Here is a 26,980-nt window from a genome sequence, read left to right on the forward strand (position 1 = left end):
TTTAAGGAAGTATTTTTACATTTTTACTTCAGTGAAGGTTCAGAAAACTTCCTCAACCGTTGGTGACTTGTTGTAAAATTAAATGTAACAGACATCAAATATGATGAATGTGTAACTAACTGGCTATTTTGATATCCTGACTGATGAACAGTCTTTCTTGTCATGTGTTACCGTGATGGGCTGATGGCCGTGATATGTAAACCTCTGTGTGTTTGATCAGCTATAGAAATGAATCAAGATAAGATGTAATCTAATCAAATCACACATTAAAGACGTGATAAACTTAATCGTAACTTGTAGAGTTTTGGTTATCTGAAGATAGAGGACAAAGAGAAACATCTTTATTTATGATTATACTCTGTTATATAGTCTTTAAGATGATGGGATATTGAGTGGTGATGGATTTTAATGTCTTCTTTAGCCACTTGTTTGCAGTACATAAGCACTTTATAATTAAACTGTGGGACGTTTAATGATGTATTTTCTGTCTTGTAAATATTTTAAGCCTGTGGTAACCACAGACCTTATTTTAGACATGTAACCAAAAACCTATTCAAATACCTCATAGGCTTTGAGACGAGGGAACCGGATGTGCAAAAACGCTAACTGATTTCTGTGTTTTAGGAAGTACACCACTCTATTGCAGTTTATATCAAGGCAGTTAGTTTATGACAAAATGTGGCATTAAAAACATTCTGCAGCACAATTTGTTGATTTATTTCTCTTTTAAACACTAAATTAAACATTGAAATCTTTATTTTGAACATGAAAACATGCATATCTAATGACATGTTTGAAAAGGAGTGAGAATAAGTGTAAATTTATCTAATCCCACCTCCTCTCCTTTAATCTTTAGCTAATAATCCAGCATTGGCTTCATTATTTAACCATTATTTAAGAATAAATAAATAAATAGGTAGGCTAATAGGTAAAAACACAATCTATCCTTGATGCATCTCAAGCACTTGAACGCACCCTCCAAAGTGCCACTTTATCACTTCCGAAATTGGAAACGGAGAAAGGCTCGACGACGAGGATGGCACTTGAACGCAGCATCTCGACCTGACCCAAGGGAGCGCGCTCCCGGGCCCGTACGTGGCTACTCCCCCTCTACGGTTGTACGTGCGCGCACCCCCGTATCGCGTGGTGGGGATCATCCATATTGCTGCTAGTGGTGGAGTTAAGGTTGTAATCCTGAGAGGCCCTCGGACACGTTTCTTTATTTTTATACATGTTTTAACGCGGCGCCGACTGTCTGCGTCTTACACCGAAGCTCTTGCGGTCTAGGAGCGACAGAGGAGCGGCAGACTCCGCGGAACAACTTCACATTTTCTTGAAATTGAAGGCGAATCCGGGCCGGGGGGGGGGAGGACTGGTAATCCTGAGGGGGGAAGAAAGACGGTGGTGGGAAATGGCCACTCAGGTGGAGACTCTCCTGCCCGGCAACCCGCTCGCCAAAGCGGAGGAGCACGGCAAAGTCATCCGCGGTGAGCCGGAGGAACAGGAGCAGGGCAGCCGGGGCGACGGGGCCAAGCGGCAGACGGGTGTCGCCGACCAGGGGAGCAGCAGCGGCGGCAGCAGCCCCGGGCAGGGAGGGACCCCCGGCACGGAGGAGCGGACCTCCAAAGAGGCGACAGACGGGAGCAAAGGGGGCAGCGACGGCGAGGACAAGCCGAGCGAGGAGGGCGATAAAGGCTGCAACAGAAAGGAGTTTACTGAAGCTCCCCCGCCCAAGGTGAACCCGTGGACTAGGAAAATGAATGCGGTGACCGTGGTCAGCGTGAATGGACAAGCACACCACGGTTTGTACCCTCCCTTGCATGTTGATTTTTTTTTTTTATAATTATTTATTTATTTTAACTGGCTGTCAAGTGTTGTGTTGTTGGCGTGTTGTCTGTCTCGTCCAGGTGTGTTCACACAGGTCGACCGAGCAGCTGTCACAAGGCTTCACGTATCATGTATTGAACCATTTTAGAGGAGATAAACAAGCTCCAGGTCTGTCTGTGGCTGTGGTCGCCCTCTTGTTGCTCCCTTTGCAAGCTTGGTTATATTTGGAGTAAACCCCCCAACTCCTCCTCCTCCTCCTCCTCCTCGTCCTCTTCATCATCCTGCTTGTGGAGGCTATTCTTGGAGATCAGGGTGGCTGATTGCTCAAGGAATCACACCCTTTAAAAAAAAAAGTTAAAAAACGTCATCATTGCTTGTTTAAAATGGACTTTTTGTGTCATCCCAGGACAGATTGAGCTACATTAACTCCACCTGTGAGTCTATTTATGGTGAATTTCTGACGTCTCTGCAGAGTTTCAGGTGTTGTTGTGCAGACTGGCTGTTTTTTTCATGTTGCTGGATTAAGTTTTGGTGTGTTTTTCTGGTATTTTAAGGAGCAGCTTGTTTTCCCAAGTGTCACTTTGCATGCTTCAACCTGCAAAAGCCAGCAGAGGACAAGTACTAGTCATGGTGGCTCAGATGTCCTCATGTACAGCCTGCTGCTGCTTCATCATCACCATCACCATCATCATCCAGCTCTTCCTCCCTTGTGTGCCACTCAAACATTAGCTGACACATGCACACACGCTCCCTTGCGCCTGCCAGATATTTAAACCCGGTGCTTTACTACTGTTTACACGCCTGTTTTGGGGCAGGTTTCGGCGCACAGCCACCAGATTAACGAGACGTCCGCCCCATGTCTCGCGTTGCATCAATTAAAAGCATAACCACGAGCCTTGGCCAGGCTGTGTAGCTGCTGCTCACTTAGCCGGCTAACAATAGCACACACACACACACACACACACACGGACTCTCCCTTTTGGCCTAGCGCGTCGTCGAGCCCTAGCCCTTCCCACTCAGATGTTAGCTTAGCATCGCAGCTCGCTACTCTCCCCTCGTCTCGCCTCGCCTCGTCGCACACCGTTTGAAACGAGCCTTTAAATCGTCCCGATATCGATCCCCGACACTGAAACGCGACCCGGCGTGAAGCAGTCGGTCGTTTAAAGCGCTTAAAAAAGCAGCAGGTTTTGTTATGAGACGTCACGTGTTCACTCCACGTGTTCCCCGAGAGAAAGGCATGGGCGCTGCTAGCTAGGTAGCAAGCTAGCGAGCGAGTTAGCCGGCTAGCTGCGTCCGATCACACACCGCAGATCGTTTAATAATGTGTTGTATTAAGGTTATCTGGATGTTTCGTGGTTTGTAAACGTGTTGTCACGTCGTGTGCGTGTTGTCAGGGCCAATTCAGCCTCCTGTCTGCTTGCCCACCCTGCTAGTCATCGTTAGCATGGAAGCTAACAGGCAGGCTGGTGTGAGAGTCATCATGGCTTCTGCATGATCTCACAGTGGGCAGATTTGAATGATTACATTATGATCTGTCAATTCAAGCACTCAAACCCACATTAATCGATTATGTGGATTGATTAGTGGTTGTACACATGGAGACATCTCCCTGCTCTGCTCCATGTCAGAGCAACGTGGTGTCCTGCCTTAGCCATGTGTGCTGTTTTTTTTTGTCCCCTCCTTCCTCTTGGACAGTGACACTGGCTGTGTTTTGCAGCCATACAGTTGGGTCATCATATTTCTGACCCCACAGCCTGTCAGAGATGTGTGTTGTCTTTTTTTTCTTCTTTTCTTTCTTTAAATGCCAGCTGGTTTTGAAGCATGTGCAGCTAATGTAGACCTCAGAGTACAGCCTGTACCCTGGATCTCTGGATGGACGTTCTCCAAAAGCTGTCACATCAGCAAGTAAACCTGGCCGAGGGCCAGAGGTTGAGCTGCCCAGGCAGTCGTGCCCCTATTTTATGTTGCATTCAAAGACCAAAAAGCCGGGTTGTCGATTGTGTGTTACGAGAGGGTGGTTTCTAAACCTCGTTGCCCCCTGTGACCCCTTAAATACAACGCTATTTCGACTTAGAAGTTGTCGACACAGGTTGCGTGTTTGTGACTGGATTAATAAATCTATATATCTATGAAGTCAGGAGGTAAAACCATACAGTGTTTCAGAAGGGACACAAGCGTTTATGTGACTGCATCATGCGGATAACTTATTGATCTTTTAGTGTGATAAGAGGCCTAAGATATAGCAACACACAGAAGTTTTCCTGTTTTTATTTTAAAGTTATTTTCTGAAGATGGTGGCATCCGCAGGAAACTCATCCAAGGGCAAAATGTTTGTTCACGAACTGAAAAACTAAGAAGTTGTCTTTCCAACAGGTAAAGGGCTTTATACTTTAGTGACTTGTACTTTCAGTGTCCTTGAACAAGATCCTGTACTCCCTCTTTCTGGATCAGAACGGCAGCTGAAAGGCAGAACATGTATTTCCACGGCCCGGGCAGTTTGTTTTAGGATCGCACTGGAAGCACGTTACTGTATGTGACTTACATTTGTGGCAAGACGGGAGGCTGGATTTGGATTCAGAATGAGCAGCACATTTTCACAATCTCCTCAGGCGTGCCACCACTGACTGGGTTCACTGTTGATTGTTGGACATATTTTAACTTTGAGCACGTCACCAGCTCGCTGTTCTTTGTCACTGCAGAGTGTGCTGAACTTTGACCTTTTTTTTAACTTTACTTCCCCAAAGAGACATTTGTCCTGCAACCAATCCAGACCTGGACTGACTTACAACATAGTAAAGTACATAGAAAATACTGTATTAATGTATGTATGACATGGGCTAAAACTTAAAAAGTCATCACCATTGGAGCTGCAACAAACGGTCAATCATTCGTCGATTGAAAAGAAAATTATTAACCCCCGCAAATTTGATGCTGCCTCATGTTTGCTGTTTGTAGTTTCTTAAGTGTAAGGATTTGCTGCTTTTCTTTGTCACTTCTGACGATTAATGAAGGGTTTTCGGCTGCTGGTTTGACAAAAGAAGCAATTTGAAGACGCCGTTCGGGGCTCTGGGAAATTTCACAGTTTTTTGAAATATCATAGACTAAACAAATCTGGAAAATTATCGGCAGACAGTCGTGGGCGGTAGTCGAATCATCATTACCACCCACCACTTGTTTTATAGAAGACTGATCGTCAGCTGCCTCATCATTAGCATTTTAACACTTTGATTGTATGAGAGGTGAAATAAATTTCCTCCCAATCAGACCTCATGTCGGATGCTGAATCTCCAAACTGTCCCTACGGTCATCGGTCATTATCAGAAATTATTTTACCCTCTGACACACTCTTGTGCTCTCCTGGTGGAAAAAAATGTGAGGCAGGAAGTTTCAAACCAGTGATCTCTAAAGCCTTTTAAACTATGTGATGCTGCATGATCCTATAACCTGTCAAAATAGTTGCTTTAGCTTCACAGAGACGGCTCGGTAATGTTTGGCTGTTGGTGATATCAGCAGCAAACGTGAGTGTGGTTGTCTCGTCTTCAGGGTGTGTGGCTGCATTCTTGTCACTGTCACTTAAAACCAAGATTAAGACTGATATGCAACAAACAAGGCTGGTCTGTAGAAGGAACTGCCCTGTGGAGGTTTGTTTTAATGTGAACTAGTAGTTATGGTCACATTCAGGGTGTTAATCAAACATTTTTTTAGAAATAAAAAAGGCGATGGACTCCTTTCCCAAATGCCAGGAGATGCGTTAACCTTTCAGTTTTTTTTTTCTTCTTTTGTCAGAGCGAATGAGTCGGAAGGATTAGACCGTAGAAAGCAGCAGATCATATTATACCTCATCAGACTACATCCAGAAGACATTAAAGCTTGTTTTTAAAGTCTTATTCAATAACATCCTGAATCTGAAGGGCACTCAGAGTTATACCTCCGCCAACAATCCCCTTTTGTTCTCACTCATAGATACCAACGACCTAAATACATCTAATTTTTCCCCCCGATCTAGATCCGTACATTATCTCTGGGAAAATAACTAAAGTGTGGAATCTCGCAATGTTAAAGAAGATGAGAAAGAGTTTGTGGATCAACACCAAAAGTTAAAGGGGTTTATCTACGGAGACGCATCCCCCATCCAGGTTTCATGAAAATCCGTTGTGTATTTTTTCTGCAATCCTGCTGACAAACCAAACCAAACAACAAACAAACCGACACAGGGGAAAACAACAGAGTGAGACATCTCAATTCGTCCTAATCTCTGTTGACAGTTGCACATGCACAGTACCGATCAGGTAATGACATGGAAGCCATTGACGACATAACGGTGGTTAATTTTTAAATATCTTTTACTTGAGTCTCTCTTTCAGACTTAAAGACAGATGTAGAGGAGTGAATGCTGATTATACACATTCCCTTTTAGAGACAAAAGCCAGATGTTGGTGGATGTTATGGGGTTTGTTGTCCTGTGTGAAAGGTGTATGTGCATTGTTTACAATCATGTTTTCTTGGTAGCCGTCTTCGTCACTGTGAGCAACGTGAAAACGACTGCAGAAATGTGCATCGACGCATCTGTGTGCTTGTGCAGAATACAAAGAAAGTAGTACCCACTTGTAGAAACATTACTCCATAATCCAGATTTCGCTCCTCATTCATCACTATGAGGAAACGTGGTGAGACGTGTTAGATTCGGGTTGTGAGTCGACCTGCCTGCGTGACCGAACATCTGGGAATAATGATCGTTTATATCCTTGTTTACATGTCTGCATGGCTAAATATTACAAGAAGCAGAGCAGGAGGGGCTGCTCGAGGGGGTGGTAGTGACAGTAAAGTGTTTGATAAGAGGCTGCTTACGACCCTGCCCAAGCTGCCTGTGGCCATGCCATGTGATTAAGTTTCATCAGGTGGAATCCAGTCTGACCACGGCGTCACTGAAGCAGCTGGACTGTGGCGCTGAAGCTGGTCTGACATTCACATTTCTGGCATTTAGCTGAATCACTATTCAGTTCGTAACGGGCCATGTGACGCTGTCTGTATTGTGTTTACTGCGTCTGTGTAATGCCGTTTGGTGTGTTTTCCTGAATGTTGGAAGTCATTTGCCTGTGGTGACATTTTTATAACAAACAAAATGCCAGTAGGGAAAACATGAACAAATGTACCACTGGCCTTGGTCGTGCGTCAGAGTAAAATTGAAATCCGGGTCAGCACAACGTCAACGTATTTTTTTTTAAAGGTTTACAGCCCAGATTTCCCAAAGAAGAAGGTTCAGATCCACTGAACGGTTTAATGTCTTTTCTCTTCTGTGTATTTTGGCCCCTGAGGGAGCTCATGGTGAATTAGTGATAAATGTTAGCAGCGATGGTGCTTCTTCTGACGGGTCATAACAGAACAAGAGCACCAGTGTATTTTTTTTATAAGCAGACCCTTTCTTCGATCCCAAACCTTATTTTTATTTATTCGGTTTAATGATACAATGTCCTGGCTGCAGAGAAAAGCGATGCCAGCGTCGGTTTGCAGCTCATTCCCACAGCAGTTTGTGCGGTAGCAAAATTTAATTTACTGCAAACGAGAACATGCTACAGTTGATCAGTCCAGTCCAGTCCAGAGCACAACATTAACTCTTAACTGCCAGCAAAATGCAGCCACTTTGGTTAAGCAGGTTAGCAGCTGTTGGCACCTGTTACTGCTAAGATGTGTTTGGACTGAAAATAACAAGACATCCCGGGGCAAGTCGCGGGTGTGTTGCTTCAGGTAATAAAGACAGAAGATGTAACATGAACCAGGAAGTTTGAAAAGCTTCTCACACGCCAAGACAAAATGTAAACAGTAGAATGACATAATGATTTTTGGACCGGGTGGTGCCAGAAGTAGAGCCAGGATCAACTTGTTTTGCATGACTTTTTATTTTGAGTCCGGCTGCATCAAAACACTAATCTGTTGTGTTACAGACTACAATGAGTAAGGTGCAATTATATGTTTTCTTTATTAGACATACAGTGAATTCTGGCCCGGTTTAAGTAGGGCTGCATGATAATTGGATCATCGTAGTGTTGTATAATAATCAGACTTCAAAATGAGCAATTAGTTTTGGGACTGATTTAATAATTAGGCCCAATTATGACTCTCATGATACTCAGTGATACATTAGTTAATTACTGTGGCATAAATGGGAATAAGTTCTGCATTGACTTCAGATTGAGACCCAAACTCAGCCTGTACCTGAATCTGTAAGAAGTAGAGCCCGACCGATACTTGATTTTTGGGCTGATACCGATACTAGGAAGAAAAAAAAATAAGATATTGATGTATCGGCTTCAAATGTGGTTGACAAAGACGTGTAACAGAGCGAGGAAGTTTAACAATAAACTTTATGGTCTAAAATGACATCAGTACACTGAAACAGACATTTAATATAATTACTCCAAGCATCTTTTCTGCATTATGTTCTGTACAAACAAAAAGGAAAACCCAGAAGAAAACGCTGTTTATATCAGCTGACCGATATTTCAGTCTGGATCTAGTCTGTCAGAACCAACCCAACTTGTGTGACACTGCCAAGTTTGAGGCCCAGATCCAAACCTAGGCTGTATTTTTTCCTTTATTTAGCATTAGCTTTCCCTCTAATCACTATTTACACCATTTAACACACATGACCTGATTGTCAAGTCTGACAGTTGGACCTCAGGTGGCAGAATTAGCAAAACAATGCTGCAAAATCTAGACTTAATCGTTTTTAACACCAAAATAAACTGGCAGGTACGGATGTAGCGGATGTTGCGTGGAGCTGCTTCTTGTTTTGTGAATCTTCAGCACGCAGCCCTCAGATTGTTGACGTTTGTATGACTTTACGGTGATGCTTGGCGAGCGAGTGCATGTGGCGTTTCCTTCCCACAGGACTAGTGTTGCTCTCAAGCTGTAATGTGTAACGAAGCTCCTGTGAGCTGTGCAGAAGACACACAAACACACTGAGCACAGATCTTCATAGTTAGGAGAACATAACCATTTTTTAATAACTCAATGTTCTTGCATTTTGCTACAAAGAGAACATTCAAAATGTTATGCCAGATATAGATATTTGTGGCCGACACTTGACAGCTGGAAAATAAACGTCTCTGGTATCGACTAACCTAACCTTGGGAAGTGTAGAAAGGGATGTGGGCGTGAGGTGGTAAAAGTATTAAACAACTCAGTATTTTGGCTTCATTTCGTGGGGATACGTTGACAGATGATGTAGAGAAATGTTTTCAAGATATGAGCTCATTTTCAATAGTTGAAGTTGACAGCCAGTTCGAGCACAGCCTCATTCAAAGTCCATTGTCTTTGTGCTGTGGTGAAGAATGCAGGCCGACATGTAACGCCGTCCCGCGGGTAAACCGAGGTGTGACTCCTGTGGTCAAGGAGTCGGGACCGACGGCGTTCGGCTCACTGCATTAGCATTCCTTTAGCATGTGCAGGGGCCTTGATTAACACTTGCAAATGAAGCTCTTTCTCTTGGAAAGTTTGGCGAGAAAAAGGGACTGTTGACTGAAACCTTTACGCAACACGACGCTGAGCTAGTTTGCAAATTAACAACGGCTTTTGGTCTGTGGAGGGTCTCCAGAATATGATGCTCGGACAGGAAGTTGTTTCCACATATACTCGGATGAAAACATGGTTCATAACACATTGTAATGTACTTAAAAGCAAATTGTAACAACAATGACTCCTTCTGTGGGCACCCATCAGTAGAAGCAGGTCTAAACAGATGACAATGTAGTGAAATCTTAATCGTATGAGAAGTTGTAATTCTTGACAAATGCTGAACACTTAAAAATAACCATATAGCTGTGAATATATGGGGGTTTAAAGTAAAGTGTTACCATGGTTTTCCTACAATGCGAGTGTATTTCTGTGACGGCTCTAAATGAAGTTGTGAGGATGAAAGTGTGTGATGTTTCAAAGCTGCTTGGCATTCCTGCAGCCGGGCTCGCAGGGTTGCTGTTTCAAAATTAGCATGGACGCCTCACTTGTCTCCCACAAGTGTCCCCGCTCCTCTTTGTTGTGGCCTTGAAGAGGCAGGACACCCCACCTCCCGTCATCAGACACCTCGGGGGTTGTTCGTAGCTGGGCTTTATGAGGTGACGGGACCCGGCTGAGGTCACGAACCTGGAAGGAGTGCTGACACGTGGAGGGTTAAAGTGGAGCTACTGTTGCTGCTGAGTTTCTGAGCGGGGGTTGTTACAGTGCTGATGCGAGCTCAGCTGATTGGTCAGCATGTGGAGGTGATGTTGTGTCTTCATGTTTGCAGGTTGAGATGAAAGATGATGTCGCTGTTGTACCCACATCTATACCATCTTTATGGGTTAGGTGGAGTTACCGTTTCACGTTAACTAATTAGTATAGAACAGATTGTTGCCTCAACACACTGTAGCTTCGTATTTCCACTTTTTCTGACAACATCGTGGGGGGAAATTATGGTTTGAGTTAAAGTAGTTTCGCTCCACAGAGGAAGTGAACTCTGGTTTCCCTCGTGAAGGTCACATCCATCCCAACCTCGTACCTCGGCCTTTACTTACTGGTACTTGACATATTTATGGATGCAACAAAACTTTCCAAGAAGTTCATTAATTACATAATTATGTAACTGAAACCTTGATCTTTTAAACATTTTGTGACAAAACTGACGTCACATACGTAGGCTCCTTTTTATCACTTTGTCTGGCATCGTGTAGTCGACAGACATACATCAAAATATGTCGACTGACGTTTGAGGAAATGCATCCATACCAAACAGTTGTGTGCTTAAATAATTTGTTAAGTTCAAACATTGCTTCAAGTGAGAGCTGGGGCAAGATGACGGTAATCAGAATACTTTATTAATCCTCGCGGGGAAATTGTTTAAAAATAAATGTTAAATAAATGTGTCAGTTTGAACAAACATGTCTGCATCTCGAGCAGCATTACAAACCAAAGACTTGGATATTACAAATTATCGACTTAATGATTACTCAAAATAGACACATTAATCGATAATGAAAATTATTGTCAATTACAGCTTGAGATATTATATAATCATTATGAGAATTTATCTAAATCATAATGGATGTATTGATTAGGGTCACCGTTCAAAAACTGAAGCACGTGTTATTTGTGACAGCAGTCATGCTCGACTTGAACTTGTCAGTGGTGATCTAGGTAGCGGCCTGGTGTCTATTGTGCCCAGTCGACTCCACCTCTACTGTCGCCCAACTCGAGCTGCTTTATCTGTCTCAGAGTTGTGTCTGGACTCAATGATAGCGGCACATCCCTCCTGTGGAGGCTCGGCGTTGCAGTCACAGCTCAGGGTGTGGACTGTCTTCAGGCTTGTGTCTCGAGTTAAAAAAAAACATTAAAAAGTTTGACAAGGATCCCACAGCCAAAGCTCTTGAGTCATGAGTCTGGTGGGAGTTTGTCTTGAACTTGAGCAGGTTGGACCATGAGGGAGAAAAACACATGTTACCAATTATAGTGTAATAAATGTCGACTACTACAACTTGAAATAAACTATTCTGGCCTTGTGTTGGTTTAATGACTTTCACACTAATTTAAGTAGCGAAGGAGTCTGTGTCAATCAGAAATAAAGTATCTGCGGCTTGTAAAAGAGAAGATCCAAGAACGAAGTGAGTTTAGGATTGTAGGAAACCTAAGAAAACACGCCACCTGAAGTTGAGGAAGCCAGACAGGATAAATACATAAACACTGTCCTTTTGTGCTCGTGAGCTGCATTCACTCCAAACCAGTCGCGCCTGCCGTGATGTTTTTTAATCGTTGTGACCAGCAAAAAGCTGCAGTGTCGACTTTGACCCTTTCTTTCAAGGATGAAGGTGTAGTTGGCGGTCATCGCGCCAAGCTGTTTGATGCGTGAACACCCTCTGCAGTGGTCATCCACATCCACCTGCATGGTTGTGGTCCTGTGTTGTAGCTCCTCGCTCAAAGCCGTTGAGAGAAAGTTGTTGCGCTTTAGCTTTAGCTGGTAACTGAATCTGTTTCGGAGTTCAGTTTCACTCCTGCTCTCCGGTTTGCACTCTCCTGGATCGACTTTATTGTGAATAATCTACAGAAATGTCATGTTTCTCAGCAGATCTTTGTTAGCTCTGCTGTTGTTCAATAACAACGGGTCTACAAAAGAAGATATAGGAATGTTCTGCGCTATTATGTTGGTGTATACAGTAAGGTAAACAGCGTTGTTTACCTCCCTATGCTGTCCTATGGATAAACATTGCACAATGCTGGCGCGGCTCAAAGGATCGCAGTTGCTTACTGCTTCGCTCCGCTAAGAATAAAACACATTTTGGAAACGTATATCCTGAGAAATTTTACTTTTTCAAGCTGTATATGTCGGTTATGGTGAGCAGTTTCAAATGTTGAGCCTTTAACATCAGACAGTTGTCATGATGTTTTAGCTTCAAGCAGAAAAGAAGCAGCTGTTCAGTTAAAACTTTCACTGGAGCTGCAATGTGCTTAAAACATCCTGCTTAACAAAATATCCCTGAGTATTTTGGGATTCATCCAGGATTTTGGTTGAGAAGTTGAAGGGTTTGAGGTCAGTGGAGGTGATCTCGGGTGAGATTTGTCACCGTCTTGTTGCTCGACTTGGACTTAACATGTGTGTCTTTTCCTCCCGGCCCTCTGCTGTCTAAGCTTTTGAGAGATGATGTCACCGCTAATCATGTGACGCCGGGGATAGTCTTTGACGTGTGTGTGCGTGTGCATGTGTGGCAGGCCGGCGGTCTACACTACACTCTGCAAGAACCAAATATGGAGGAAACGACGGTCGGACAGGCTTCCCTCCTCTGTCGTCACGCTGCTCCTGCTCAGCTGTGAATGTGCGACCATCTGACTGCAAGCAGCCTGTAGACAAAACTGGAAGCTTCACTGATTAAACAATACTTTAGATTATGAGCCTGAGACATTTAATATAAGTTGAATATCTCACCATCTCGTCCAGTTTTCTGGAGACCATCAGAATTCAGACATGTCTTGCATGTGTTTCTCCTTTTCTAAATATTTAATAGAGGAATTCAAATGTGTCTTAAAATTCAAGAGTGTGTGTTTATGTTAAGTGTTTTCTCCATTAGACCCTGGCTCTCAACCCTGCGAATCATTCACTTTCAATATGACCTCAAAATGATGATACAATACATGTGGGAGCAGAAATAAAAAATAAAAAAAACCCCGCTCATCATAGCCAACAAAAAAATCCCAGCATCTGTTTGAGGCCTGGGCCGGTTTCCCAACACTACCACTGTGTTTATCTAAGACTGCAGAGCCGACGTGGCACAAGGTTTATTTATAGGAGCCGACAGCGATACCCTGTGGGCTTTAACGCAGGTATTGTCACTGGTGTGTGCTGCTGTAGCACCTGTGGGAATTTGTCTTCGGACTCCACCTGAGTGTTTTGTGAGGAACGGAGGGAGGGGGGAGGACTGTGACTCTGCGGGGCGGTGAAAGTGAAGATACTACATGGGGGGGAGAAAAAAAAAGAGGAATTTAATGTAGAACTGCTGTTTTAATCTTACTCAAGAGGAAGCAGCAAATCATAATGAGCATGCAAAATGATAGCGTTCAAAAGAGACCTGATGAGACGGAGGGAGAGGTAATGGTTAATGTGAAGTGGCGGGGGCTGGTTGTGGCTAATGTTAATGGTGGCCTCTGGCAGTCAGGCGTGCACAGCAGGATTCAACTACCGGCTCTTGAGTGCTGTGAAGAAAGACGCAGTGAATGAACACAGCAGACGGTGAAATGAGAGTGAATTGTAAGAGGAGGGTAGGAGCTGACAGAGGAGAGGGTGATGATGGACTGAGGGGTAAGACGAGTCACTGTGTACTAATGTGTGTTGATTGGGTGAAAAGCAGTTAAAAGGTTGAACGCGTTGTTTTCTCTCTCAGCCGAAGCTCCTCTCAGACATTCATATCACTCTGTAAGCGTGATGTCTGAGGAAGCTCCTGAGTCTTTTGTCTGTAGTACTTCTGCCAGATGCATGGTGGAAATTTATTGACATGTGAGAAAATCCGTAAGTCCCGGTGGTAAGGGGGAACACCCATGGGCGAATCCACCTTTGTTTTTGCGGGGAAAACCCCAGCCCCATGAGGTTTATTCATAACCAGTCAATTTGCAGATGGTGTCATTTTTCTAAAGCCAGTACACTGTGCAATCAGTTATTACTTCAGAATGATAAGTTTAAGTAAAAAAGTTGTTTATTGCCTGTTTTAAGTCTTCTTCGTTGTCTCCTTCTAGTCTTTTTCCTCGACTCATCTTCTTTTTCTTCTTCAAGTCGTCGTCTTCTAGTGGTCTTGTTGATGAAGGTTCTCAGTCATCCAGGTCATGGTAAATCTAGGTGCTGTATCATAGGCAACTGGACTTGTTTCAGTGTCTTGAAGACGTTTCACCTCTCATCCAAGAGGCTTCTTCAGTTCTAACCAACTGGAGAGGGAGTTGCAGGCTTTTTAACTCTGTGTGGGAGTGTCCTTACAGAGTCGTTAAGGACACGTGTGAGCTCTGAGTTTCAGAGTCGTTCCAGTCGTCTTCTTCGCCTTTGTTGATTGGCGCCACTCAAACCAACGAATCGGTGTGTGTAGATGTTGTTTGTTAAGTCATGTTATCGTCTCTATTTAATTTCCATTTAATCAGCTAATGCGGATGATATAAATTTCTCAATATCGGGCCAATGTATATCGTGCATCCCTAGATTCAAGCTCCTCAACGCAGCCAAGTTACAGACGTGTGGAGACGAAGGCCCTTTAAACTCTGCAGAGGCAAAATTTTTTGGCTGGGTGAGCTCAGTGGGTCAGAGGGGACGGTGAGAAACGGTCACAGTCGACAGAAATTCTGAGTTACAGCGATGTGGACTAAGTGGGTGCCGCCTTTTTGGAGTGTTTGTATGCTGCCGTTGTGTCTGAGTCGTGTCTTCCTCCTGCTGTTTGTTTTGTTTCAGTCAAAACTGCACTTGAATATTGCTGTTACAGGTCAAACAAGATAGTCACATTTGTTCGTTATTGGCAAACAGCATGTGTGGGGGGAGGTTGTGTATATATTTGTCTTTGTTTGAAAGCTGCTCTGAAATGGAGACCTTTTTACTTCAGTGTTCAGGAAGTGAGGATCATTTTTGTCTCGTAGTTATGACTTTGTCTTGCAGTTTCTTTGAGGCGCGAGGGAAACTTATTTATTTTTAAATGTTTTGCTTCTAGTTAGTGTTCTTGTTATGGATCTTACTGCAGGTTTAAGCCTTTTAAAATTGTCATCATCTGGTTTTCAGTTGCAGAAATGAAAGGAACAAAACAAACAAGCACTGTGTTTTTGTTGTAACAATCCCTTCCTTGATTTTGACTCCTGTTCTCGTTTGCTGATGCTCACAAACCTGACATGTCCTTGAGTTATAGAGAATATAACACTCTTATCGGTCTCTTGTACAGTTGAGCACATACTGCTTTGATAACACTTGACAAGCCGTCACTTTTACCTGTTGAGTGGACTGTTCTCAAGGTGCTTTCACACTTATAGCACTGTTTCGAGCAACTAGTCCCCTTGAAACTACGAACACTACAAACTAGAGATCAGCAGCCGAAGGTTGGGAACTACAAGTTAATTATAGAGCATTTATTGTGTTGTGTGTCTTATCTAATCAAGTTTAGACAAATTAGACCGATAACTGAATAATAACCGATAATTTAGTTTGAGACGTAATTTACAATGTGCTATTGTGACATTTTACTTTGATACGCAAACATGTATCTCAAAATTGGTAGCAAGTAAAGTTGCATTACAATTTATTGCCAATTCCCAATTCAAGTCCTAATAGTGATTATTAGAAATGATGCACACAGGTTGTGGTAACCTTGACAATTTGCGTTTGAGGAGTCACGTTCTCAGCATTTCCTGTAAGGAAGTTGAACCCTGAGAGCAGAGACTTTATTGGCAGCGGTCTATGCTACCATAGCCTTGTTAGTAGTGCTTTTTGTATAGTACCCTTTGAACCCATATATAGCCTTAATGCACCTAAACTGTAGCCTGACTGATCTATCAGTTGGCTGATATTTTTGGCCTGTATTGGCCTATCACCGATATGTCAGTATTGCGTATGTGTTGTCCGATACAGAAAAAGATGCTGAAGATGATTTAAAATGATTAAATTCTCAGTGATGTTGATGTTTCAGTGCACTGATATAATTTTAAACAATTGAGTACATGTTAAACTGTAAACTATTTTGCCTACGTTGTACACATTTTGGCCACAGGGGTTTGATTTGTGCGATCAATGCAAACAAATTGTGTATATGTCCGTATCAGAATTGTTGTATCTGTATATGTGCCAAAAATCTGTCAGGCTCTAACCTAAACCCTGGATCTGTTTTGCGTTTCCACCACAGACAGTAGTCTTATAAAATGTAGGAAGAGTTGTGACTCCCTGAGCTTCAGAGGGTATAAACCCTTTCACTCGTCCAGTAGTCGTCCAGTGTTGTCTTGAATCTTGAGAGGCTGATGCATTTATCACCTGACACACTGTACATCACTGGTAACCTTCACCTTCCCTTTTCTGTCACGCTTACTTTCTCTCTTGCAAGTGCACATTCCCTCCACACAGTCATCAAGGCAACAAGACAAAACACAGATCAAAACAGAGTTTGGGGAAATCCTACATCAGAGTGCAGATGACGAGGCAACTCGGGTTGATCCGACTGACCGATCAATGCTCTGCAGTAAGTAAGCGTGGGAGGTACCTCTACAGAAGGACAGGGCGGCATGAAGAGGTTATTTTGGTACCGTTCCAAAACTTTTGACAATAGAGACGCAAATAACCATCCTGATGTGTAACCGACTGAACCGGACTGCTTGGTGGAAATGCAGATTATGTCACAGGAATCATATCTGGAACTGGACTCCTGTGGTTTAAATACATGCAGAGTATCTTTAGGCTAGAGTATTAAGTGTGAAATGGAGCTCTGTAATGGAAGCACTAAAGATTAGACGGGTGAAGGGTTATTGGCTACAGCAAAGGCAAATGTTAGGGGCCTAAAGAAGCAAACTTCTAGAAGAGTGTCTTGTCTGAATGCACTGCTGACTGTGTGACAGCCCGAGGAGCTGCAGCTAATACTGTAGTTTGGCAGATGTCATGGCTCTGGGAGACTGTCCTCTGACCTTAAACTATCATCTGATATCATCTGATATGCACCGAACACTGGCTGCATGCCCTGAGTGGAGGAATCGTAGGGCACGGCTCAGCTGATCAGCAGAATGTGACGGAGCTCGACAAACCTGCTGTTTGTCCACTAATTGCAGCGGTTGAAGGGCTAAAAACATTCAACTACGAGTCTGATCGAGCTGTAGGACGCAGAAGCCAGTCGAGTTTGATTCATGGCTGGTGGTGTTTTGCGTCTGTTCCTCAGAAGTGGTTTCAAAGGATATGAAGCCATTGATTATATGAGCCACCAAGGCTTTAACTACTTTCCTGTGAAAACTGATCACGTGGTGTGTAAAATGTCAGTGTCGCCCTCGCGGCTCATGTGCATCATTTTTCCACACATCTTGGCTTCAAATGAGATAAGCTTGATTTTGTATCCAGAAAGCACTGATAACACTTGGGGTTGCACAATATATCGTTTTCAGCATCGACATTGAAATGTGCGCCTGCGCAATAGTTGCATCTCAGGACATGAAATGTCAAATAAGGCATATTAAATCAGGACTTTCACTTTTTTTTTTTTTTTTTTTTCATATTGCAATACATATCGCAGAAAAACCAAAATAATGCAATGTCAGTTTTTTCCTAATATCCTGCAGCCCTAATACACTTTATAGTTACCATCATTAATAAATGGAAAATATATGGTATTCATCAAGCAATTGTTAAGTTGCAAGGTGGTGATTGTTACTTTTTAAATTGTTAATATATGCTTTGTAGTTCATCTTTGAACATTTGGATGGCGATGGAAAAAGTTGCAAGAAACATTTCATTGTTTAACAATTAGCTGTTATAACTAAAGTTTAATTAACAATACATTTACCATCTTAAAGTACTTCATTTACTGACCTGCCATTTATTAATTTGTTAAACTGGCATGGTTGGAAGAGGTGTGCTTTGGCAGTATCTCATGCACGAGCACGAGTAGGGTGCCCATAATTATACGCCGCCTTGCATGATCAAGAAATCCAGGAATGTGAGAGGGCTGTCCTTGACCAAAGCGACACAAAACAGTCAGTAAGGTTTCATGCTCTGTGTTGTTCTCCGATGTGCTGCAACCACGCTGCGACGTGATGACGTATGTACAGGAGGAAACCGTGCTCGGGCCCGGTTGCGGCACGGTACATAGCAACTGGGCCGAGTGCGAGTGTGCCCTTAGAGAGCCTGAGCTCTGTGTCATGATGACGAGGCAGAAAGACTCCAGAGTAGCTGTCCGGTCATTAGGTGTCCCATTTCCTGTGATTTGTATTCAAAACCGGTTTCACAGGATATCATCAGAGAGATATCAGAGAGGACGTTGGTGCATTTCAATGCCTTGCTCTAATAAACTGGAGATCACGCTGTAACCCTGACACACTGTGTATGTTTGTTAAATATGCTTTGTCATGCACTGTAAGCAGCAGTGTGCTTTTCATTTTTGAACCTTTCACACTACTGTTGTTCACACTTTTTGTTTTTTCAAACTAAGCAGATAAGAGCGGATAAATACTTGAGGAATTCATTCAGATTCCTTGACTTAAAGTTCTTTCTGTGTCAGGCTGCTGAGACCAGGAGGCTTTGTTGCTCAGTGAAATATGTGTTAAATGGCCCAGATGTGACTGCGCATTCATGCTGCTGTTGTTGTTGTTATTGTTGTACTCAGCTTTTACCTGTGATGCTTGGTGACAAGTCAAGAATTTGAAAATGATTTGATTTGTCTGATATTTAGCTCTGCAAAAGAGGAATGTTTGTTTGTTTGTTTGTTGAGGCCTGGTCACACCGGAAAGTGACTTTAAAATATTTAGTTCTAAGAGCCTCTATAGCCAGTAAGCTCACTGCTAGCCTGGTTAGCTTAGCTTCGCTAACCAGACAAGGCGTGCTTGTGCTAGTCAGTCACAAGCTCACTGAGCTTTTATTTTGTCTTTATTGTGTTTACTCCTTCCTTCTTTTGTTCTCGGGATTGTGCGACGTTTCATTCAATAAAGTTTTTTAAATGGGATTAAACCAAAAAAAAAAAAAGCTCTCTAAACTAACAGTATGTTTGTAGCTAACGGGACCGTAGGTTTACACACAGTTTGCTGTAAACTATTCGTCTTTAGTGGAGCAGCTAGCACTGGTGGGTTAATGTCGGAGTCAGCCATGTTGGACAGTGTGGCTGTGTGTTTAAGTATTGGTCAAAGTCGAACTTGCAATACAAGTGAAGTTGACTTTATCTACAAGAACAACTCGTATTGCAGTGTTTCTACTGTTTTTTTTAGAGCACTCGTGCAATTTTTTTGGCAAACTGCTGCATTTATTTTGATAAAGATCGCTGGCGTATCTGATGTTTCTCCATCATTGTGTGAATTTTGAGCCACAAATGGAAATTAAAGCAGTAGCAGTCACCTAACAGTTTCATGGTTTATCTTAATCCAGCTGGTGAAATAGTCACATGAACAAGTGATGTCTTTAATCTACCAGCCACTAGAAACGCGCCTCAACCCTGGTTGTGGTCGGAGGTCAAGGCCAGCTAATGCTCAAGGGTAACTGTTTGTAAAATCCAGTCATTAGTGATTTTCCTTTTTTTTTGGGCTGAATGGTAGGTTCACGTGGTGTCATCAGCCATGATTAGACTAAGCAGCAGGCTGTTGAAGCAACATTATGCCTGCCGAGTGTGAGATGTTGAGTTTAACCACAGGAAACGGCACTGAGTTATAAGAAGCTTTGATTTAACAATACAATGTCGACAGGTTAAGAAGTTAAGCCGTCAGCTTCACAAAGCAAATATTTCAGTCTTGATTTAGTTCACACCGCCTCTAATAAAACAATTATTGGGATCGAATTAAAAGAAACCAAGAGAGCTGCGTCTGCAAGAAGATACAAATAGGCAAAGTTGTGGAATCCAAAGATCTTTCAACAAAAGACACTTCAGACACATCTCATTTAAAATAAATGGGATGCTGACAGTGTTGATTAGTGTAATTTATGAATATAATCCAGCAGGAAGCCAAATCTGCACTCATTACTCAGTTGTTATTGGAGAAAATCTGCAAAAAGTCCTTATTTGAAGGCAGGATACATTACAACTGTGACTTTCTGTCCTTGAACCTTTGAACCCTAGGTGTCCACTAATGTGATGTTATGATTCTCGACGGCTTCTGGTGAAAACCCCTGGCAGAGAAATGACTGTGAAAGAGTTGAGCAAACGAAATGAAGCAAAGGTCAAAACTGCAATATCAGGAAGCTCCAGTTAATTCTCTGTTAATCCATTTCTCAACACCATGACTCAAAGTTAAGTTCAGAGGGCACGTAAGGGGATGTTTCACATTTCTGAGATGCCAAAGAAGATGTGTAGACATGGCAGGCACAGGATTCAGCTTTGCAGTGTAGTGTTTGGTCTGAAGAAGTGGGTCTGAGTTGGAGCTGGTTCTAAGTTTAAAAGGGAACTTCAACAATTGTTTACAGGTCCTGGAGAAAGCTACTGCACAAGAGTTGTATATAGTGTTTCTGGTTCCAGTGGGAGCGATGTGAAGTTGCCTTCAGCGATGTCACTTAAGTCAGTGTTGTTGGGGATGGAGACTACAACTACAAAGAAGTGAGCTTGCCAAACATCTGTAGCCTGCACCTCATGTCTCGGTGTGGCTAATGGCTAGAGGCTACATTAGCCGCTACTAGCGTAACACAATCTCTGACCTGAACATTCATTGTCGTTGCATTGTGGGTAATGTAGGTGTCACGTTTTGATGAGGAAGAAGAATGGGTGGTATTAAAACAATGATATCCCTGATTCTGTTTCATTGATTGTAAAAACTGTCCATCCGGAGCCGGGCATTGTTGCTTGGTTGCTTCCCAAAAGAGAAAGTCGATACTAGAAATGCGATGATTAATCGGATCAAACAACTCAATTTTGTGACGGCCAGACTGTCACGCAGCACATACACGCCCACTCCTCCACAATCCATTCACAAAACCGCGCGTTACGAGCTGCAATATGTAAGAAAAATAACCAAAATTATCACAGAAAGTGAAGAAGTAACAGTTTTTACGTTATGATGACTATGTATCTTAAGTAGAGTAATAAAAGTAATCTGAAGTTAGCATGCTAACACGTCCGAACTCTCCTGGTCCCCGAGCTCCCAGTCCGTACCGCTAGCTGCACGGCTAACTAACCTAACCAGCTAACGGCAGCTACAGTTAGCAGTTACTCTGGTGAAATTCTGCCCCTTGTTTGTTTGACAGTGAAAATAATCCATATATCGTTAATTTCAGCCCTTGTAGATACAAAATTATTGATGGCTAAAACAATTTTGTAAGAATTTCCTTCGCATGTTTGATATCCTCCTTTCTTTTCATACTCAAATAGAATGACAACGACCCAAACTGAGACTCAAGAGACCGAGGGCTGATTATCAGAATCAATAAACCCTGCAGCTCTCTGTTCGTAGATCTTCAGGATATAGTTTTGTGTCGTGTTAAGTTGTGATTGGTTCCTCTGTGTACATACATTTCCATCTAGTGACTAACTGCTACCTTCGGGAGTCTTATTTTCTTCTGCACAGTGCTTCTTTCTGCCTAACCGGCCTCTCAGTGTGGTTGTACAGTCATGCTCTCTGCAAACGTGACCTCCAGTTGGTCACAGTTTTCACCCGAAGGATTGTATGTAAGAAAACGTACAGTATAAATGCTCTTTCACTGATCCACCTCACTGGGCCCCCTGCACTCTTTCACTGAGACTCCTCAACAGGAATGAATAATGAAGGCAGCGATTTCTTTTTGGCCAGCCTATTTAAAGACTCACTTCTTCTTTACTTCTTGTGAATTAACTTTTTACTTGTGTTGTTAATATTTTGCTGGATTTTTCTTCAAAGATTGCAACATAATTGCCAGTTATCACAGCATCTTTACCATCTTTCTCTCGGTTTTTAGAGGAATTGTTGTATCCCAGCATGAAATGTGTTGCTTTTCCTTTTCTTACGCTATCGTAAACGTAGTTTCTGACTTTTGGCCAAGCAAAACAAGACATCTGCCGACGTCACGTCAGACTGAGAGGAATTAAATTTGTATCTGTGGATGGCGTTTGTAGCTTTTCTCAGTTTGATTCTACGTGCGTCAGGTTTTTGTATTTAACATTTTATTTTCCGGCTGTATCTTTAATGAAACCCAGGTCCTCTGCCGCTCTCAGTGCCGTTAGTGATGCAGCCTGCCAAAGGATTTTATTCCCCTCTCTCCTTTTTCTTTCTGGCCTTGTCCCTGGATGTGATCGTCCTTAAGAAGCTTACTGAGATTTGCTCTCTGGTGTAAACGGCTCTGAGAAGTCCCTGTGAGCTGCTTTCACTCCCTCGTAGTCAGACTGTGGTGATACTTCAGCCAGAGACAACAGGAGGCTCTGACTTCAGATCTGCTTTGTCGGTTTGTTTCTGTTAAGATTCATGACCAGGTACGATCAGGGTCGGTCAGTTAGCCAAATATATCAAACAGTCGACATTAATGCATGTTTCCATGTGGGGAATTATGTTTTGTTTAATCTTTCTCAGCTTTATTGTGTCAAACTATCCATGTTGGTAAATGAGAATAAGTCATCTGTTGCCTAAAAGTTAAACAGCGTTACGTACAGGGCTTCTGTGGATCTGAACAAGTTACAAAATCGTATTAGAGAATCAGTAAGAGCTTACGCTGGAGAAACACATGCAGATGTACCTAAAGCCAGGTTAGGTGAGGTCAAGTTTTATTAATTGTTGTGTCTACCTTTTTGACAATTTTCTGTGCGTGTTTGGAGAACAATGTCTGGATTTTGGGTCATTTGTTCTTATTTATTTAGATTATTGATGGTTTTTTTGTTATTAATTTGTTGTTGGATCTGCAGTTTCTCTTATATATGTTGGCTTGGAGACGTTAAAAGATTTTATCGCTGATTGCAGTTTAAACACACTAAGTTGATCACAGGGAATTTTCATTATCCTGATAATTGAAGTGAATATCCTCACATGAATGACTTCAAAAAGCTTTCTAGCTCTCTGATGTGTGATCGTATATTGGTTTTCTGATTTATTTTGACTTGCTTGACCCTGACACGATGGCTGAGGGCATCTTGCGCATTGTATCACCCACAAAAGCAAGTTAAATCATAGGTTTAAACTAAATATATCCTGTATTTGTGCAGGAATACCTTAGGATAGTAAAAATAATATAAATATAAAGACTGTTTCCTAACACAATGTAAGGTTAAAGTGATTCCAGTATGTTAAAGTGCAATTTTAGCTGTTATTTTAAAGTATTAAGAATATTTTGATCAATATCAGAATACTGATGTGGATTGCAATTATCTTGACCAGGCTAAATTATATAAACATAAAGAAGTGATGGGAGCAGGCAGGAAGAATAATCTAGTTTCCTGGATCCTTTTAGTACTGAAATGATGAGTCTAGTAACCAATTTGTTGAAGTCACAGAAAGTTAATCAACAACAATTTGGCCAACAGTTTCCTACATTTTCTTTAAAGGAAATGGATGAAGCGTTTCCTGTTTCCAGCGTCTGTAATGTTTGTCTTCCTCTTTTATTTTTATTTGCACATCTTTGAGTTTTGCATGTTGATTAAACAAAACAGCTGATTTTAAGATGTCACGTTGGCCTCTGTGAAAGTGTCACAGTGTCTCTTCTGTAATTGTTTTGCAGCAGTGGTGGCAGGGTGTAAAATTTTGGTATTTGTTCCGCGTCCATCCCTGTTAGTTTTGGTTAGTTTGTTATTTGATCATGATTAAAAGGCTTCTTCTATGCGCTGGGTCTTATTTTTGTGTTTATAATATTCAATTTCTTATCTTATCCAGCTGTGGTGGAAATGATTGTACTCTGGCGCTCCACCACTCTTTGAATAAATGGAGAGGAAACTCTGCGTGTTGTGATTTCTAACATTTTATAGACGCAATGATCCATAAATCACTTTAAACATTCTTGAATTGAATTACACAAGAAAGTCCCTGCTTGAATTATTGTTTTGATCCACCAGACTTTCCTTCCTCTTGCTGACTGTAACTTTCACTGATGACTTTCTGTGGTCTATGGACATTTTCTCTCCCCACATTGAGTCAAAGTGCCTCCCCTCTAACCATCTTACGGTTGTTTGTCTGTTGAAATGAGCGGCCGTTGTTGTCGATCTTACTGGCCACAGTAATGACGGGGCAGAGAAATGGCTTATCTGAAAATGATGCTGCAAGTGAAGCAAAGGAGACTTAAAGTAAAAGCCAAATGAAGGCAGATCATTAATCAAGAGCCTACCTGCGCAGGTAGATAAGAAATGGAAAAGATAATGAAAACGAATGAATTAAACTGAGACGAGCAGGTCGGCACATGTGGGCTGAACTGAGACAGAAGGTCTCGTGCTTCTTTTGTCTGTTCAGCTGATTTTTATCAAAATTCATTACACCAAACTCCAACTAATTTCAGATGGGAATCTGTTGTTTTTCCTCATTGTAAAGACGATCTGTGTTTATGTATGCAGAGCTGGTTGTAATGTCGACTGTCTTCATGTGTTTCCACAGAGTCTACCGGCCCGGCCAAGGTGGTGAGAGCAGGGAACCCCCCCAAAGCCAGACGTGGAGGAAAGGTAATATCATCTGTGTGTTATGGTTATTAAAGGATTCATAAGATGGACTTAATGGCACCAACATGGCTCCTCTTTGTATAGAGACAGAGAGGGGGTTAAAAACTGAAGACAGAATAAACGAAAGAAAGAGAAAATTGATGCAGAGAGATTTATCATCAGTCCAATTTCAAGCATCACATAGCTCACGTAGCTCATAACGTCGTCTCTTCAGAGTCAAATTTGGTGCTTTTAAAACGATCAGTGATCAAAATATTAAAATTGTTCCGTAGAAGGTAGTTGGTAGTTTTTAAAAGTCGTTCTTGAACCTATCCTCCTCCTCACAGTTGGAGTATTTTGTTTTTCATTTCATTGGCAAAATTAACCAGAGACAAGTAGGAAACTATTATAAAATAAACACTCAATAGTAAGGTGAAGTTAAACCAAGAAGGCAAAACACAAAATGTCAACATGAGTAAAATGAATAAAAGTGATAAAACAGGTAAAATCACAGAAGCAAAAACGCGATGCAGATAAAGAGAGAAATAAAAGAATAACATCAAAAAAGGATGATGAGACTAAATCACATCAGAGGAATCAAAAACAGATTAATAGATAAACAGTAAAAGGAATAAAATGATCCTTCGTCCTTCATGTGTTTACTTGCAGATGAGAAAGTAATCGCTTCCTTTCTGTTGGTTTTAAAACAACAAACAGCTTCAGAAGTTCAGTTTTTTCCAGTTACTCAGCTGATAAACATTCATTTTATTTATGTACTGTGACAGTATGTACAGTCACACTGCTGATATCTATCCGTCGTGCCTGAAGCTGTGTATCAGCCTCCCTTCACACTTCCTGGAATGCAAATGTTAGTTCCTGGTGAGCCAATGGCCTGTTAGATAAAAACACAGAAACTCTTCCCCTCCAGCGTGTCATTCACAACTTCCTACCGTTGTTGGGCGACACTCTGCAGTTGTACTCCTCGGTTGTTAACCACACCTTGACCGCAGACTTTTATGACACCTTTGTGTAAACTGCAGAAACGACGGACACAAACGGACAAAATCACAGGCAATTAACGGCTCGAGATAATAAGGGTTGGCAGCGGGTGAGTTAGAAAAACAATGAAGATGAGAAAGTGTCGTAATGTAGATTTCTGCACAGGACGAGACACGGGGTTGACTTATTCAGTTGACTATTTGAATGTGCAGAAGCGCCAGCAGCCTTTTTCCACAAGATGAGCTTTTGTTTACACTCTTTCATATCTTTCTGCTGTAGTTTTAGTTTTAGTATGCAGAACAGCTGTGAAATCCACACTGTGACAGTGCTTGATATAATCTGTCCTCATAGATAACCTGTTGTAACAGTTTCTGTGACACTCCCTGTTTTTAATTCAGCTTTGTTTTTAATTTGCTGCTCAGGTTGGGGACTTTGCCGACGCCAACAGCTGGCCGACCCCAGGGGAGATCGCTACTAAAGACATGCAGGTTTGTGGTGTCTGTTTGAGAAGTGTTGAGTCACCGGCTGATGGATGTGCAGCGGACACACTGATGAAATGAAGGGTGGTGTGTGTCGTCAAAAGACTCTGTTACAGTTCAAGACCATTGAGCTGTTTCATGGTTCCTGCAGTGGAGCCAACAAGTTCACCATACATGCACTCACATGTTCAATCAGCTGTGAAAGTGTGGAAATCGTTTGTAGAATGAACATTTTGTTCCACATGTACTCAAACTTCTGTCAGCGCCTTTGCAGCAGCAGTTTTCACTGTACAACGGTAGATTTTAGCTGCAGAGGGATGACACACCGATGTCATCCAAACCGGACACCTTTCTATGTCTGTTTGAATCAATGCTTTGACAGGAATAGTTGCATTTAGAGGCTACACAACATCCTTTTCTTGCAGAGAACACGTAAGAGGGGATATACTTTTTTAAATTTAAATCCGTAAGGGAGATCTGCGTTAGTAGTGCCTCTGGACCTGGTTGGGATTCATTGTATTGCTTGCAATCAAGGTGTATAAGGCAGACTGTGTGTGATTTATAAGTTGAGCTCAGCATTATGAGTAAAAATGATTCTCACGGTCAGAGTGGAACGAAGTTGGAGCGTCTTCATCCTCTTAAATAATATCTTTGAGATTTGGTTGGATCCTCAGAAGCTGGTGTGACTTAGCTGAGAAACTGAGCTGTAGAGGACGTTTCCATCCCTCACCTGTGTAGCCGACCAGCTGACATACAGACACACGCTTTGCGTTTTGCTAGCTACCACACCCCACAAGCTAACAGTTAAGTTATTTATGATTGTTGACAGTCACTCAAATCACATTTGACTGGACAGATTTGTTTGAATAGAAGCAAAAGTAACAGATTTTAATATACATGTTTTCTAACACATATAAGGAAGACACATCATCAGATACTGGAACATTTATT

The 26,980-nt window shown here is 42.2% G+C and overlaps 1 protein-coding gene across 6 annotated transcripts in view; it reads left to right on the forward strand.

Annotated features, from left to right (window-relative positions):
• Nucleotides 1–1,156: 1,156 nt before the first annotated feature.
• Nucleotides 1,157–26,980, forward strand: part of larp1 (La ribonucleoprotein 1, translational regulator) — a 52,208-nt gene continuing 26,384 nt past the window's right edge. For 3 of the 6 annotated variants that reach the window (XM_084374331.1, XM_084374332.1, XM_084374333.1), the window contains exons 1-3: nucleotides 1,157–1,802; nucleotides 24,511–24,575; nucleotides 25,973–26,038. In XM_084374331.1, coding sequence (XP_084230457.1) covers nucleotides 1,412–1,802; nucleotides 24,511–24,575; nucleotides 25,973–26,038 — 522 coding nt within the window. In that variant the 5' untranslated portion in view covers nucleotides 1,157–1,411. Of the gene's footprint in view, nucleotides 1,803–16,510; nucleotides 16,536–22,286; nucleotides 22,413–24,324; nucleotides 24,344–24,510; nucleotides 24,576–25,972; nucleotides 26,039–26,980 lie in introns of those variants that run through there. The other 3 variants (XM_084374334.1, XM_084374335.1, XM_084374336.1) reach the window with 3 other exon arrangements.

The sequence above is a fragment of the Pagrus pagrus genome (genome assembly GCF_965226575.1).
Source record: "Pagrus pagrus genome assembly, chromosome: 14".
Classification (NCBI taxonomy): Eukaryota; Metazoa; Chordata; class Actinopteri; order Spariformes; family Sparidae; genus Pagrus; species Pagrus pagrus.